Source organism: Panthera leo, chromosome F2 (genome assembly GCF_018350215.1).
Source record: "Panthera leo isolate Ple1 chromosome F2, P.leo_Ple1_pat1.1, whole genome shotgun sequence".
Taxonomy (NCBI): Eukaryota; Metazoa; Chordata; class Mammalia; order Carnivora; family Felidae; genus Panthera; species Panthera leo.
Window position 1 is genome coordinate 17,846,755 of NC_056695.1, and position 18,369 is coordinate 17,865,123.

At 34.8% G+C, this 18,369-nt stretch overlaps 1 protein-coding gene across 2 annotated transcripts in view; it reads right to left on the reverse strand.

The window, feature by feature from the left end:
• The window catches only part of ARFGEF1 (ADP ribosylation factor guanine nucleotide exchange factor 1), a 148,659-nt gene that overhangs the window by 24,365 nt on the left and 105,925 nt on the right, over positions 1-18,369 (reverse strand). For both annotated transcript variants that reach the window (XM_042923790.1, XM_042923791.1), the window contains 10 exons: positions 17,279-17,407; positions 16,273-16,431; positions 15,881-16,031; positions 10,685-10,775; positions 5,479-5,519; positions 5,219-5,388; positions 4,707-4,858; positions 4,396-4,568; positions 3,461-3,621; positions 2,423-2,553 (listed from right to left, as the gene is read on the reverse strand). In XM_042923790.1, coding sequence (XP_042779724.1) covers positions 2,423-2,553; positions 3,461-3,621; positions 4,396-4,568; positions 4,707-4,858; positions 5,219-5,388; positions 5,479-5,519; positions 10,685-10,775; positions 15,881-16,031; positions 16,273-16,431; positions 17,279-17,407 — 1,358 coding nt within the window. The remainder of the gene's footprint in view (positions 1-2,422; positions 2,554-3,460; positions 3,622-4,395; positions 4,569-4,706; positions 4,859-5,218; positions 5,389-5,478; positions 5,520-10,684; positions 10,776-15,880; positions 16,032-16,272; positions 16,432-17,278; positions 17,408-18,369) is intronic.

The window sequence follows — 18,369 nt, forward strand, 5'->3', positions numbered from 1 at the left end:
TAGAAAAGGCTTATATTTTAAAAAGTCTGATGATAAGCCATTACAAAATTTTCTCTAAAATGTCTGATGATAAGCCATTATAAAATTTTCTCTGAAACACTCCGTAAGGACTGGTTCACAGTCCAGCTCATTTACTGCTGTGCTACCTCCAGGCCTTGTACAAGTCTGGCACATAACAGGCTCTAAATAAATATTTGTTAAATAAACATGTAAAGTAACATAGTAGTAGTTTGGTCCTACAGTAAGTTCACAGCACTTTATCTGACCCATAAGATATCTAATGTATATAACAAAAAGTAAGGAAACCGTAGTAAACAAATTCCTACAGAAGAAACACCCTCTCTTCTGTGGGAGAAGCCTATCAAAACTCCTTGTTTCCCTACAACAGAACAAGGCTCCTTTTTCCTCCATCTCCTGAGCTTGAAATCCATTTCTTCCCACTCTAAGTAACTGGATGCCAACTCCCACAGCTGGGGTAAGAGGAATCCTGTTTCTTCCAGGCCCCGAAACCAAACACAAATCCACAGAGGCTTCCAAGGATTTTCACTGTTCAAGAAGTCTTTTTGAAAGCAATACTTAAGTTGCTGACATAGGGAAAAATAGTGTTTGAGACCCTAGGTTAATGAACCAATCCTAAATCCATAGAATTTTGAGGCAATCAAATAAAAACATATGTGAAAGTACTGTGTAATTAATCTGTTATACAAATCATGGCATTACATTTTAGTGAGAGAGAGAGTGTGCATGAGTGGGGAAGAGGGACAGAGGGAGAGACAAAGAATCTTTAGCAGGCTCCACGCTCAGTGTGGAGCTGACATGGTGTTTGATTTCACAACCATGAGATCATGACCTGAGCCAAAATCAAGAGTTGGGCCGTTAATTGACTGAGCCACCCACGTTCCTCCATGGTACTACATTTTTAAATGTAGTCTACATATCAGCCCTTACAAATCCTGGAATGAAATAAGAAAAAGCCATTACTGAACAAAGTTTACTCATATTTTTCCTCTCCTTTACTAGCTAGAAGATATATTTTCTCTTCTCTTTAACAACTAAAACTCCTCCATTATCTGAACATGGGATATGGCAAGAAGGAAAGCAGGATGATCCCCGACAAGGACAGGCTCAAAAGCTAAGAAAGCAGGTAGGTCCTTTGTCAAATAAGTTTCTACAAACAAACAAGGGCAGTGAGGGGGTACTGAGTTTATAAGACTTGTCCATCATGATATGTTGGTTGCTCCACTGAGGTGGCTGGACAACAGAAAATTGTAAATCTTAATAATTTAGATTAATATGAATCAGGGGTTATCTTGAAGTTTATCAAGCTCCTAACAGGTCCACTGCCAAATAATCCTCAATGTCTAAATGCAAAATAAAATGCCGTATAAGTTCTTATGATTACTAAATTCTCTGACAAATTCCCAAGGTTTGAGTCTTATTTTGGATTACTTAATGTAATTTCATAAAAATCTCTCTTTATAACAAATAAAAATGAAATTTCTTAGGATACGTATCACACTTAACCTTGGATGGGGATGAGGCTGGTTGTGGCATAAAGTGAGGAAGGAGAAATTCATTCCTTCATTATAGTTCTATCATTGATATGTTATAAGTTTGTATGTACTACCGGTATAGTTTAAAAATTCAATGAAGTTAATTGGCAAAATGACTAACGATTCTCCCTAAAAAGAAGATGGGATACGTAAAAGAAGGATTGTATTTAAACACAAAATTGAACTCATGATGCCTCAAGCACTTGTTGACAGGTAACAGGATATACAAACTGGCAATTTCAATTTGGCAGTCAAAAAGGTAGTTATGATAAAAATTTTACTATGGGATTGACAGGAGCTGTAACATAAGAAGTACATACTGAATGCTTATCCAGTTACATTACATCCATAATCGTTTCTTTGCAAATGGACTATACATTCATATAGATCTTTTAATGAGAATGTATTTTTGAAAGATCTCACTTCTTTTTAATAGACCTACATTATTCAAAACTGTTACTGACCAGTCTTCAAAGAGAAATGGTTCTTTATCTAAAATCCACCAAGCGTGTGCATTTGGAGATTCTTCTAGCATTCATCAGGAAATAAAATAAATTTTGCCACTAACTTCAATTTCTAATTGGAAACAAACATATGAAAAGATAGAATGTGTGAACAAATGAACACAGAAGCTAAAACTCAAAGTAGGATGCTATAAGAAAATGTTAAGGAAAAGTAATGTATTTCCATTTTTACTGTTGCTCCATTTAACATATTTTAAAATCTGTCTAATAATTGCTATATTGATAAAACACCTGACTTACGACGGACTTAGGGCCTTTAACTATCGAACTTGTGTTCACATGAGAAAAGTTAATTTAAGTCAAAATGAGCCTTTCAAAATTGTAGTTACAAACACTGATTGTTACCTGGTTCTTACATCTAATTTGCATCTGTTGATGATACAGGATAACTCAAAGAGAATTGGGAACCATCCTCTCACCCACACCCTGTCTTCAGGCGCTACATTCATATCATCGCTTGTGTATTCCTTGAAAGCCTTCAAGAAGAAAGGTAGATATACTTAAGGCAAAATATAACACCTGTACAATATTTCAGCAAACAAATTTTTTAAATGTTTTACAAATTCAAAGTCAGCACTTTGATAAATAACAATTTATAAAAAGATGGAGATTACAACTGCTTAAAAAGAGCACTGGACTAGAATCCAAAAGTTGGTTTCAGCTTCAACTCTGACACCAGCTTTTCTGCTTTTTATGCCAGGTTAAATCAGGTTTCCATTTTTATCATTTCATGGTTATGACACCATGCAGCCACACTAACCACCCCTGGGAAGTGTGAAGGTCAAATGAGTTGATGTATGTAAAAAGTACTAAGCACCCCATAGGTCCAAGTTGGTGTGCAGTAAAATCTTTCTGCAATGCACCACTTTTCTTGATGACAGTTACAGAGACAGATTCAGATACGCAAGATAAGGCTGGCAGCCAATTTGACCTTTTACTTCACTGTTTAAGCCTACAATCACCCACACAGTCAACCTCAGTACTGCACAGCACAACATGTAGGAAACAGTATACAGAAATGGCTAAAAACACAGGCTTGGTTCAAACCCTAGGTCTCCTTTACTAGCCCTGCAACCATGGAGACTTTTTTTTAACTTCTCTGTGCCTCAGACGCCTTATCTGTATGGGGCTATAAACACTACCTATCCCATAAAGTGTAGAAGACTAAACAAGTTAATACATGTGAAATACTCAGAAAAACACCTGACACCTTTAATAAATAATAGCTATCATTTCTAAACACTTCAGTCAGAATCAAACTTAGATAATTTTGGGGTTTACTGAAAAATAAATGCTTCATATACCCTGGATTCCCAAATAAACTTCTATCTCAGACTGGAAATAAATACTCAGCATAATTTTGTTTACTAAATGACGCTATACCTGAGGTCTATCAGACACATATTTTGCACAATGGCGAATAAGTCGAATTGCTTCCATACTTGTGTCTGGGAAAGCTGCATTGCACGCAAATTCAGACAAACACTTCACTGCATCCTGGAAAGAATCAATGGTCGCTGGAAAGTGTTTTTCAAACACAAGAGCTAAAAGGGTGGAAAATATATCAAGATAATTATAATTTTTCAATTATTCTTACCTGCAACAAAAAACATCAACCCCTAGATGTAAGAGCATACTTAACGGTTAAGGGTTTCGATGTCTAACAGACATGGCCTCATGTCTGTCATCACTGCTTACTTGACTGCTTTGAGTAGTAGGGGACAGGGACACAGGTCTGTGTTCTGTTTACACTATAAACCCAGCACCTAATGCAGTGACAGTACACAGTAGGTACTGAATCAGCAGGTCTTGAATTACATTTAACCCATCTGTATTTCAGTTTCTTAATCTATAAAAAATGATAATGGTCATCATTATCTTTCAATCAGGCTTAACTTACATCCTAAGTATTTCATTCTCCTTTACAGTCAAAGGAGGCTGTGTAACACAGTGGTCAAAAACCTTTCCCTGGCTTTGAATCCCAATTCCATCATTCACCTTAACCTCACTGGGCCCGAGTTTCCTGATCTATTAAAAAGGGGATAATGAAAATACTTATCTCATAGAGCTGTTGTGAAGACTGAAGGAAACACATTCAGAGTATGTATTGTGTTTGCCATACCAGTAAACGTTCGATAAATGTTAACTATAATAATGTAATAACAGTATTACACTCATTATTTATTCTGTTTCTACAGGCAAAACTTAGTAAACTTAAACCCATAACAGGTCCATAATCTTACACTTGTATTATCTCTGGAACACATTTTTTTGTTTTGTTTTGTTTTTAACTTGAACACAGCCAGAAGAATACTCACTGACAATGTGCCCTGTTGTTTGGAATGCAAGTTCCACTATGCTTTCATCTTGATCAGATGCAGCTAGATGAAACACAGAGAAAATGTTCTTCCATCCGGACCGAATGTTAGCAGCTTGAGAATTAACCATCTGTGCTATACAACGTACAACCATATCTCGAATTGTTGGGGACCTAAAATATTAATATAATTGCGTGGATATACACACAGATAAAACCCATCAGTTTTTTTTCCTTTCTTCTGTTTCTCCCCCTTCTGAGGAAAATAATAAAGTATTTTTATGATATTAAGCAATTCAACAAATGTAATACCTGTTTCGTTTCATTATATGTTCAAAAGGTCTTAAGAAATCCTTCTGGAATCTGAAATTAGCAAGCTCCCCTTTCTCTAAGAACTTCATTGACAATTGCCTCAAGGAGTCTACTGCAAAAATAGCTACATCTTCATTAGGATTACAGCCAACCTGTAATGGCAACAGAAATACAGGGTGCTAATGTCAGCAGTGAAAATCCATCTCTTCATTTTTCTTTTAGAAAAAGTATAGAACTCATAGCATAGACAGGTAAATCCTAAGATTCTCCACAAAGACACGAGGTGTACTGATAATATTTCTCAACAAGAAAAATACACTTTAACTAAATTCTTAAAACTTAAGGTAATCACTTCTAAAAAGAAAAACAGGATTCAAACGGTTTTCTATTTTCAATTACAAAAATGTAATTTAGAAAAGCTAGAATAGGAAAAAGCCTCAATTACATTATAAGGAATTTCAAAACACGAAAAATATTACAAATGTAAGCGTATCTTCTAATTATTCAAATACCTTATTAAAATGATCACCAATAACTTCCCAAATTCGAGACCACTGCAGTCTTATTCTTCCCATGTTGTAATAGGATATTTCTACTATTTTTTGTAGACTAAACATTCTTGGGTGTGTAGTGGAAAGTAATTCATCCATAGACACAGCACAGAGCCAACGGACAAAATCCACTATAATATAAACAGATATACATTTTTTTAGCTTTCAAGTTTTTTTAGCCAAAAAACCAATTTGTAAGTGAAATAAACGTATATACTTACCAATAGCATTTCCATCTAGCCTTGTTGACCCTGTAAATATTCTAAAGAAAGAAAACCATAATTCAAAAATTTATAAAGTCCGACCTCTGCTACATCAATTCAGAAGTAAGTAGCCTGAGGTATTAGCTACTTTAAATCTGTTTTAAGGGAACAAAAACATCAGGTAGTCAAATGAATATTTTATCATATAGTTTAATAACAAGTATAGTTTGGATGTTCCTCCGTCCCTCCTTTGTATTCAGTAATATGAGAAAGAATTTATCATTGTAATTTTACTAGTAAATTTACAAACACGAGATGGGTATCTCATGAAACTCTAAGAATAAAAAAATAACAATTTGTAAAACGAATTAAACATTGGCACACTACAAAACAGAAGGTTTTTCATTTTTCCTGATTATCTACTAGCATTAAACACATTCTTAAAATGGAAATTTCGACTTTTTTACAAGTATCATATGTTTGGTTAGAAAACTCATTTATGTTAAATTACAAGCAATTTAAGAGAAGCTTGTAAAATAGTCTCCAATCGTTTAACCAAGAAGTGGCTAAATAACTTTTCTTAGAAAATTCAAATATTTAGAGTTAAGATATGCTGTCCAGCTTTGCCCAGCTTTCTTCACTCAGCAATTTTTGTTTCAAAGTTTCATAGAAGATTTCAGCATAAATCTACTATATTAGCCCTCTTTTAAAAGTCTGCATTTTTACCCATCCTCTGGGTTTGTAACCGAGGGTTTGATGTGACTTCCAGGATGAACTGATATTCAATTTAAATTGTGTACCATAGGCTTTGCATGACAAAATGGAAACCTTAAAGGCGGGAGCAGGCCAAATATTAAACTTAGAAATAAAAGTAATCATAGTGACAGTAATGGCTACCAACAGTTACAAGGTGGGTACTATTCTAAGTGTTTTATATGTATCTACTCATTTAATAATCACAAATACTCTGTGAAGTGGGTATTTTTAGACTCTCAATTTTATCAACATAGAAACTGACACATAAAGGTATTTTAATAACTTCCTCGACGTCACAGAACTTGTAAATGCTACAGCCAAGATTCAAACCGAGACGGGCACACTCCAGAATCCACTCTCTTAACTACTTTGCTGTATTACCTCACACTTAACCTGAGCAAAACATGAACATTTAAAATCTATTGTTTTTTTCCTATTATGTCCACCATATCCATGTTCTGAATATATAATGGTTTTTTAACCTTAGTGCCCTTGAATGTTTTTCCACGTGTTCTGGCAATGAGTAACAAAAACACGACAGGAAAAACAGCCTAAAAACTGACAAGATAACTCAGAAACTGATCTGCTAAAGGGATATTTTAAAACTTCCTCTACTGCTCTTGTCAGAACAAAACAATACTTCAAAGATCTGGCTGAGAACACAATCTGGGGGAAAAAATAGAATAGTAAGTCCCCATTTAATCCAGTAGATAGACTGAATTCAGAAACTAAAAATATACAAAGCCTCCAAAGTTCTCTCATGAACAAAAATGAAAACTGCTAGAGTGCACATTATAAATGTCATTAGCTGATTTCTCAAACTACTGTATTCTCATAGGCAATGGCTATTAAAAAAAATACCACAGAGACATATAAAAATTAGATAGTATATAGGAGAAACAACAGGAAAAGGAAGAAAAGAAAAAAAATTTCTTTAAACTGAGAAGGAAGCATATGGCAAAGAGTAAAAGGGATAAAGAACAGAAGCAGAGAGGGAGATTATATGCAACTACAGGGGAAAGAAGCAACAAATTCTCTGAAGGCCCTGAAATAATGGTGAACAAGAACAGGGAAATACCAGTAGCAATCAGACAGGTTCTACAGACTCAGGGTGACAGGAGAAGTTAGGGGGAGCATGCATCCTGAAAAAGGGCATTCAAATTCCTACTCACTTTGGTAGCCTCTGAGGGGTCACTCTATGTCTAGTAATGCTCCACTACAGATAAGCCATACGGTAGAGCACAGAAGTCTGTGGAGGCATTTAAAGTTAAGCCTTCATAAACTAAGGCAGGAGAACAGAGCTATGTTTCACAAAATCAGTCTAGGAAATGGACTCTACATTCCCTGTATGAAAAGCAAAGGACAGACGCATGAGAACCTTGTGTGTTAATATTAAAAGACATGCTCTGAAAAGTACTAGCAGGAAAATAGAATAGATTACTGCTTCATCCACAAAATGAAAGCACTGTGGCAACACAAAAAAAAAAAAAGGGAGGGGGGGGGGGGACAAAAGCTGCAGATTCTGAATCACATACATGTTAAACTGTATGCACTAAAGAAGCAGACTAAATTACTGTATTATGTAAAAAGTTTTCACAGTGAAAATATCAGAGGTAACACTTATTTCTTAGACCTAACTGGAAGACGCTTGTGAGCAAATACAGTTGGGGATGAGCTACATGTATTTTCTGATAGGTGACAGAATGTTCCAAAGTGTGAGATGGGCCAGTATAAAGCTATATTTGGTGTGCTTAAAGTTAATAAAAACAAAAACTATGGTACTGTTTTTTCACTTTTGGCAGTAAATCATTCCTGGACAAAACCTATTCCTGCACAGGTTAGTAATACTTACTAACCTGGTCTAGTTTAGCAATGTCTAGCAAATTCTACCCTAGCAAATCCTAAGGATCAGGTACTGTAGATTAAACAGCCCATATTCTCCTAAATTCTAATGGTTTGGGATTCCTAAAACAAAAGTGGAGAAAATTTTATCATCTTAATACTTTCACTTTTTATTTTTTATGTAGGAGAAATTTTAATAGAATGAAACAATTTTACATATATTATTTGTTCCATCATATTCAAAGCCCAAGTTACAAAGAGCTAACACAAATCACAGATTTTTAATGGAGATGTCTGAGGTTGAACGGGACAACTTTCATTTTAAATAATAAATTAATCGGTCTCCATTGTGACGCTCCAAAAGGCAAAAATGCATTCCAAGAGGTAGTTTGGAAGTCAGTGTTTTAGTGTGACAGACTCCGCAGCTTTGATCCCGCTTCTTGCTTACCATAGCAAGAGTATTTGCCTATACGCCCCTGGTTCCTTTTATATTAGGGGAACACGCATGCCCCAGGGCATGTCCTTCCAAAGGGTGTCCTTTGTCTCTTCCACATGAAAAAATTAGAGACCTTGGAAGGAATGTTATTCTGAAGCTTTGTGGAATTCAGATACCCATCTTACAGCTTTTAATAGAATCATATACGTTTTCTGTTAAGAAACAGAAGCTATACATAATTAAGCAAAAAAGAGCTACTTTGATTATTCATGTTTACTTCTTTACTTGTCATAACAGATTATTCATAACAACAGGCCTAAGGACAAGAAAATTACTTTTTTCAGGACAAGTAGAGAACTTTCCAGGGTGATGCCTGACAATATTTGCATCACTGTCTTGAATATCTAGGTTATCTAAATGACTTGGCTTATGAATTAGAGTCAGGATATTACATGTGAAAATAAACTCATATATTCAGAAACAGAAGAAATTTAATGAGAAAGTGAAAGGCACCAAATAAGAATATAATCTTATAATAAAATCAAAGACGTCACTTTTAATGCTTTCTCTATGAGCTAAAATTTCAATATTGAGGTTCTGTATAAAGTTGGACACTGGATTTATGGTCATAGAAGTTATCTGGCAATGATGAATTTGAGACAACAAAGTACTAATAGAATTTGTGTTAAGAATCCTCTAAAATATACTTAAATTCTTAAAATGGAGAGGCATATCATTTGTTCAAATGAGAGACATGTCTCCCTGCAACAAACAGTGGATGTATAGGTAAATTAGAACTTGGTATGGTCATATAAAATATACTATGGAAACAAATAGGTAAAATGTTGACTCTTGCCTGAAGAGATTCTCATAATGATAGTGAAGAGGATTTTTTGCAAGTCCAGAAAATAATTTGGAAAAAAGCTACCGTGATGGCAGAAGGGGAGACATTACACTGTTCTACAGTTGTACATGCAGGCAGAGAGGTGGAGAGGATAAGAGCGTACACTCAAGAGATAAGCTGCCTGAACGTATGTCCTGGCACCACTCCTCAAATTCTCTGTGGATGAAACGGTTATCACAATAATAATCAAGACAAGATTAACTGTGGGGATGAGCAAGTTATTTGATCCCCCTCTGTCTCCGTTTCCTCATTTGTAAATTAACGACACTACTACTACTACTCATCTCATGAGGTTACTGGAAGGATTAAATGAAATAATACATGTAAAGCACTTTGCAAAGTGCCAAGCACGTTGTTAAGCCTTCAAGTTACACAGTACATGTCAGATGATACACAATCTTTCTTCAGCCTTCACAAGGTAAAGGTAAATGACCTCCTTCCCCTAAAAAAAAAAAGGTCAGCAAACAGACATTACAGAGTTCTTTTTCAAGGAAAAAGTTGCAAGGAATATTTGGAATGTTTTCCAAGGTCAGTAGCCACTGAACACCCTAGTTCAGTCTGTACTTAGAGCAAAATGTTTTATCTGAAGTAAAATAATGGATTAGTGTAAGTTTCCAAGCACCAAGAAAAAAAAATACATGTTCTATTTTTTAAAGTTTCATCAGAAGCAATAAAAAAAATTTAAGTATCAGTGATATAAAATGTTAAGTTTCAAATATTTGGGCACTCACCTAGAAAAACCTAACCTTCAAAAGAACATTTAGTATGGGTTTACTGTTAGAAAACAAACTAAATATGAGGAATACTTGATAGTGTATACAATATACAAATTCCAAAGTCCTTTCCAAAGAAGTCTGCAATGAGAATTGCCACACCAAATCCTTCATTTATTCATAATGCAGTCATATCAAATAGGACTTGAAGACACTTTACATTCCATTTTCACACAGGGATAGTAAGAGCAATTAGTTTTCTATAAAAGACATAAAATGTGTTCTTTTTCATCAAGATTACCATTTCCCTAATGCCCACTAATATTTATTTTAAGTTGAATTTTCATATTGTTTATCTCCTTCCTATATTCCATGATCTAGAGAAAAATTATAGGTATTTCATCATGTAAATTGCAATATATCACAATACAGTCTTAATTGCTTCAGGAAAGTTATTCTGGCAATAGTGTTTTGTTTTTTTTTTTTTTTTTACTACTACTGAGCAAAATATATCTAAATGCTACAGAATAATAATTGTATTCATTCAAAAAGGGAATAAAATAAATACCTTACCTATCTACAGCAACAACAACACTTTGAGAACTGGTTTCTCCAATGGATTCCTGAATACTTGCTATCTGCTTCCAGTCCACATTTCCTCCAACTACCACACATAAAAAGAGAGTCATTTCAGCTTGAAAATAATTCAGTGGAAGAATACACCTACAGTTCTAAAACATATTTCTGAAATCAGTTATTTTCCTAATGAGAGAAATAAAGCTTTTGGTGAATAGTGACCTATTTGGCCTCAGGGACCTATATCAAAGCCAAATGTGCTTAATTAGCTATACTAAGTGGCATACAGACATGGATGGTTATAAAGACAAATTGTGCTTGCAAAGATCAACAAATTAAGGGCACTGAGAATTTAGATCACAAAATTAATCATACTAGGCACAATTTCCCTTAATGTTGAAGAAATAACACTAACTGCACTCCCAATGTTATCTTCTTAGGTTGATTCCCAATGCCATATGATTGGATCTCCCTGTCATTTAATCTCCAGTCCTCTATTTACAGATGCTTATTGGAAATTATACCTGTATTTTCTAACATCCCCTTATTCAAAAGAATTATTTTTCTTTCCCTCAAAAGCTGGTCCCACATGTTGGACAGCAGAACAATTTCCCCAACTTCCAAACTCTTAACCTCTCCATCACCTTGGATACCTTTCCCTTCCTCCACCAGTTACTAAATCTTTCTTTTGACCTGTTTTTGGTATCATTTCTTCATTTTCATTCCTACTCAGTTTAGGCCCTTATAATTTCAGGCCCAGATTATAGACACAGTTTACTGACTGCTTTCCCTGCTGCTAATTTTTCCCCTCTTCAACCTCTCTCTCAGTCTCCTATCAGGTTAACTTTTCTAAATCATTACATTCATTTTGCTTACTATTACTTGCAGGATAAAGCATAAATTTTTTAAGCCTAACATTTAAGGCACTGCCCTTCAACATTCTAGCCATTATATGTCTCTGTTCAGGCCATCCCTTGACTATCTAAAACTTATCTACTAAAACCCAATTTGAGTTTTCAGGAAGGATTCCATCCCATTGTTCCTCTGAACTAAGCATTTACTTAAATAAATAATAGTCAAATCAGGAATTTTTTCCATTAAGTTTCACATAAATTACTATACATGTGTTAATGTTGCCTTCTCAGCACAATAGGAAGTTACCTAAGGCAAGAAACCAAGTTACACATTTTTTTTTTTTTTTTTTTTTTTGGTTACTTCTCTACCTTCCTCAATATTAAGTCCAAAGCAGATGTTAAATATTTGTTGACTCAAATGACCACACACTTAATAAATGCCTTTATGAATACAACCATAATAGATGATATTATTTAAAGCCACCAAACTCAAATTTTCTTTCAGGAAATGAACAATGAAAAAGACGTGATCCTTGTCCTCACAGAGTTTATTTTATAATTTACCAGGAAACACAGACTTATAACCAACTTTAGTAAAATGTAATAATTACTTCATGGCTGAGATAAACTAATGACATATAATACAAGTTTTACTAAAGAGAACTAATTTTAATAGAAGAAGGGAGAACAGGGATGTTAGCTCATAGAAAGCCTTCACATATGATGATCTATTAAATCAAGTTGCACCTAGAAAGATGATCACATAGGAAAGGAGGCAGAAGGAAAAGTAATTTAGGTACAAGGAGCAGCATATACTCTGGAAGGATGCAAGTAAATACCATGTTTTAACACACTTGCATAAGTTGAGGATCTGGCAGGGGACAAGAAAAGGGAGAGAAAGATAAACTAAAATTAGAATGTGAAGAACACTTGACTGCCATGTTTAATGTACTGCCATTGAAAATAAGGAACAGACCTTTCAGAAGACTCACATGATCAAATCTATTTTCTAAAAAATAATTCTGGTAGTATCTGTAGAACACAGTGAAACAGGAAAAGATAATGGAGCTAGAAAGACTAAGTCTATTTCTATAATACAAATGAACAAGGATCAAAGCCTGAAATAAGTGACAGAGAATTGGGGTGATTAGGGAGACAGTGTCAAGCAACACTTGAAGCACGCGATCACGTTATAGGAATTCCACAAAGAAAAATCTATGGGAAAAAATAATGCCAATCACCACATAGCTTTCACGTCCTTTCTGGAAAGCTTTTATTTTTATATTTAAGAGCTTTTATTATTACATGGTAAACTGTAGTCATTAATAATAAACATATTTAGAGGAGTAAAAAATATATATAAAATGTTTAGCAATCCAAAGAACCTATTTCAGAAACACGTGAAATCAAAGATCTGTATGACACCGTAACATAACAGGCTAATAGTTTCAGCTTTACCAAATTGCTCAAAAGCAAAAATATTCAGATTAACTAAGAACAAAGAGGTAGGTGTTGTGAATACTTACCTAAGATTTATAAGACCAAGACAATGAATTAAAAAAAAAATTTTTTTTAATGTTTATTTGAGAGAGAGACAGAGACAAAGTGTGAGTGGGGGGAGGGGCAGAGAGAGAGAGGGAGATACAGAATCCAAAGCAGGCTCCACGCTCTGAGCTGTCAGCGTACAGCCCCACGCTCTGAGCTGTCAGCGTACAGCCCCACGCAGGGCTCAAACTCATGAACCATGAGATCATGACCTGAGCTGAAGTTGGACAGTTAATCAACTGAGCCACCCAGGTGCCCCCCCAGTGAATTTTTAAACTTTGATATACACCTTAAAAGAACAGTATGCATATAATTCTAATAATCATATGCTATGTACTCTTTATTATATACACAATTATCTACCTATCTGTCTATCTACCTATCTATCTATCTAGGGAGAGACAGAGAGACTGTGAGCAGGGAGGGGCAGAGAAAGAGGGAGAGAATCCCAGGCAGGTTCCCCGCAGTGAGTGCAGAGAGCCCAACATGGAGCTTGAACTCACGAAACCATGAGATCGTTTACCTGAGCCGAAATCAAGAGTTGCTAACTGGATGCATATGGTGCCCCCATATGCTATGTACTCTTAGTAACTAAGTAACTTAGTAACTCAGTTTCATGTTTCCAAAAAGGATGAAGTACAGACTTATAGCATATCAGTTAGAAAATCAGATTAACATATACTCAGCCCAGTTAATGTGGTTACATGGAATATAAAAGAGGATACTAATTTATTTTAAAAAATATAGATACATTGATTGATCGATAGATAAAACCTGCTCAAATGTCTGTACTACATCCTCTTCTAGCTTAAATTCTGACTACAGTGTCCTGTTGGAGAAAACATCTCTTGCCTGAGTTAGTGACAGGGCACAGATGGACAGGGGTGGAAATCTGCCACATTGGGCTAGTTGATAACCAATGAGATGGCCTGAAGGGAGGACTCTGCCCAACAGAAGCCAAGTCAACACAATGGATCCCTCTAGGATGCAGACTCCAAAATGAGAGAGCTAACCAATCAGGAATGAGTGGAGAATGGAGCAGCCCAAGAAGAAAAACAGATAAAGCATGAAAGACAGCTGGAAGACTATGGCTAGTTGCTTGAAGAGTATGGCTTGGAAGCCCAAAATTTTTATTTCATTTCCAGAACCAATGAATGTTTATTTTTATGTAAATTCCCTTTTCCTGAAGTGAAAGGAAGGTCATCTCATATCTGTACAACTTAAGTAGCAGAACAACAGTGATCAAATTAATTTTAATTCATTTTTAAGTATACTAGGAAACATGATCAATAAGTATCATTATTTATCTTGTTTGACTAAAACTTTTAGAAGTTAAAATACTCCACTGGTGTTTTATTTTTAATGTAACCTACTGTTGTTACTTGCCACAATTAAGCCCTGGCAATTTGCACCTGTCATTATTTTAGCCTTCCTACATTCCAAAGGTTTTTTCAATCAATCAATCAATCAATCAATCAAAAATAAAAGCCATTCAAAAGTTACTGAATCAATCGGTCCACATTCATTTCACTTGTTGGTAAACAGCCTCCATCTGTATTTCAGGATTCCAGGTTACATGAAGGTGCTCAGGTAGTTCTAAATCCTGCTGCTGGGTCACTAAGTTATTAGATCTATACCTTCACCTCCCAGAACCACAGGATCTAAGATACAACTAGGGTAGCAGAACTGCACTGCTGGCTCCCACAGTTGAAATATCGCTGGGAACTAATGTCCCCAGCCCAACTTGAAGCCACAACATGGTCCTGGTGTTTCTTCTTTCCCTATGGATCATTTTTTCAAACCTGAAGTTCTTTTGGATTTCTTAAGAATTTTTACTGAGAGCAACAAGAATTCATTAAAAGTCAAAAAGACAACATCCAAATATACAGTGCTACAGTACAAAACCTTAAAAGGTAAATATTCCTAGATCTCAGGTGTATTCTCTCCTGCTCTCTTTAAGTTGGATCTCTAGATTTCTTAGATGGAAGTAGGATGGGGAAAATGGATAAAGAACAATCCAGAAACCATTAATATACCAGCCACTGTGCTAAGTCCATTTATACATAATCTTATTTAATCCTAACAACTCTGTAAATAGATATTGCCATTAGTTTCCACAAGTGGAAACTGAAGCTCAGAGAGTTAAAGTAACTTGCACACAGTAAGGAAAAAATATAAATGAATTCACACCCCAAAATATAGTGTTCAAAGTCAAAGACAGTCTAAATGTTGCTTCTTCCCTGGTGGAACTCTTTCCATTTATGACTAAAATATATACTGTCATTGGTTCTTCTGTAGCCATTCTCACTAATATTTTCCTTTGTTCTATTGGGTTAAACCTGGAAGTTCTTGGCCACACATAGCTCACAAGGAACCATGGGAAAGTTTCCATACCAATATGAGTTTGGTTAGGTCTGCATAGTGCCTTTAAAAAATATGATATGAATGCTTTCTTTCTTCAGTTGCCCCAAGTATTTATCATCTTATACAAGCCTTCACTCGTTTAAGTGACCTGCTTAGTCTTAAAAAACAGGTCATTTGAAACTGCACCTTTCTCTTACTACCCCCAACTCTGAGATTAAGACTAAGGGTCTGGTCACTTATGTTGCAAACTAGACCAGGCAAAAATGGCTTAGTTCTCCACATGCTTTTCTTGGTTTTCCTCAAAAGGTTAGCCAAAGGGCATTTCACCATGTCCCTCTAATTACATTTCACTGCTATAATAAAGTTACTTATATTGAACAAGTTAATAATTTTTGATACTTCATAAAAATAGTTTAAAAAATTATCTCACCTAGCCCCAGACCCACAAATTCATCAGGAGTCTGATCTTTTGTTCCAGTAAGAGATCCTTCTCTGCCCCGTACTGTTCCAGAAATGTATCGAGGTTTCACTCCAGTTCCTATAAGTTGTGCAAGCTCCAACTGACTGATGCACTTCAGAATCTTCATTACAACAACAAAAAAACTTTTTAAAATTCCATGTTAAAAATGTTTGCAAAAATACTTAAATATATGCAGCCAGGATTTAAATATAGGCAATATTATAAATCATTATAAAAAGCTAAATAAACTTATCCTGAATGTACTAAATTAATGGTTCCCTAAACACTTAAACTTGCCAGAATATTTAACATTAAATTATTTTATAAACCAAATTGCAAACTTGAAAATAAAGTGCTTATACCTCATGCCATGAATTTCCTAAATAATTTCCATCTGTATGAGCCACTGTGATAAGTGTTTTTATTGTGTCAATGTTCTTCTGTTTCATTTCAGTAATACCAGAACTCACTGTAAGTAAGGTAAATCTTGCTAGTGCTTGGACATATGCATCTCTTTCCAGCTATAAAAAAGAAAAAAGTACACTCACATGGTTATTTAGTAAGTTTTAACTGACAAATCACATGCCTCAAACTACAGTGTTGTTTTTTTTAAGATGATAAATGAAGTAGAAAGGATGAATTTCTAAAATCTAAAGGCAATTAGAGATGGAGATGGGATGTCAAATCAAGATGAGATTTTAGTGATGACAAATGAATTCATACAGTAAAACAAATATTCATTGAGTACTTATGTGTCAAGTACTGTGTAGACTAGCAGAAACCAGGTTTATAAATTTGCCCATTCTTTCTCTACAGCTAGGCTGTGCTTTTTAAGACACAACATTCATAATTAAATGTGAAATGGGTTTAAAAAAAAAAAAGCAAGCGTTGGCTACAATTTATTATCAAAGTATATAAATTACTAGAGGGGCCTGTCCTCATGAAAAACAAGTACTAGATACTTGGTTCCTGTTAAGACAACTTTTCTTAGGCTTAAATGAAATATATAAAAACATAAATATGAAAAAATATGATTCAATAAGTGTGAACATGCAACATATTTAAATAATATATTCAAATTAACATATAGAAATTCAAAGTCTTAGGAACTTTGTATATAGCTAATATTGTATAGAGAAAAAAACTGCAAACCGAAGTTATTTTGATGAATTCCAGACACATCAATATAGAACTACTCCTTCTGTCACAGCTTCTTGTAAACTTAAACATTACGATTCATTTAAATTCCATCATAAACTTGAAATTACTTTTTAGTAAGTCAGACATAAAAAAATAATTGCAACTATAGTCATGACATAAGTAATTTATGTTTCCCGGAATGGCTACAAAGGTGAAATTCTTTGTTACCTGAATGTTGAAAATGCATGCAATTCTGATTGCGCATCTTATACCTTCCAGGCAAAGAGAGGCTACTTCAGTATCATCACAATCTTGCAGACCCACACTAAATGCAGCCAGAAAAGGTGTCCAAGCCAACTAGAAAAATTAAAAATTTAAGGCGTATCATGAACATCAAGTGATAATTAAATTTTATGATAGGACTACATTAATATTTCTCAAAGCTTCAGAAAATAAATGATTTGATGAAGTTCTGGGGAAAAAACACCAATGAGTTCCTGGGCATATTTTTTGGACAGCTTTCTTGGACAAAGGAGAAAAACTATGCAATGTTGCCTGGGCCTCAATAAGTGGTACAGCAGGACTATAAATTCAGTAGAAGGACCTTAGACATATTTTAAGCACAGCATCTATAAATTATTCACATCAACGGGAATTGCCAATATCCAGAAATGGTATTAGTTTTAACTTTACCTTCAGAACCTCTCTCTCTCTACAAGCTTTGTCGCCTGCAGCAATTCACAGACTGTTTATTTCTAAGCAGATCCTTTCAGTCATTTTCTCCTTGCAACAAGTACATTACTCTTCTTTCTTTTAACCTGCTCCCTGGACACCATTTAGACTTACTTTTTTTGTAGTCAAATATTTTACATTGAAACATCAGTGATATCTCTGGTTCCTAGTTGGGCAATACTTTAAAAATATAGTTCAATAAAATATTTCATTATAGACTGTGAAAACCAACAAACACTAAATTTTACTAGTAACACTCAATACCTAGTAAAACTGTAATGTAAAATAAACAAAAAAGGACTACCTTTGGACTACTGAAAATTCTAATATCAAAACATGTATGTCTAATGTGAATATTTGTTGCTTTTAATAAGTTCTAATGAAGCAAAACTATATAACCATAGAGATGAAAAAGATTTACATGACAACTGGAATTTTCAAAAGATCTAAGAAGTTTTTGTTTAAAAAAATTTTTTTTAATTAAAAAAATATTTATTTAGGGGTGCCTGGGTGGCTCAGTTGGTTAAGTGGCCGACTTCGGCTCAGGTCATGATCTCGCGGTCCGTGAGTTCGAGCCCCGCGTCGGG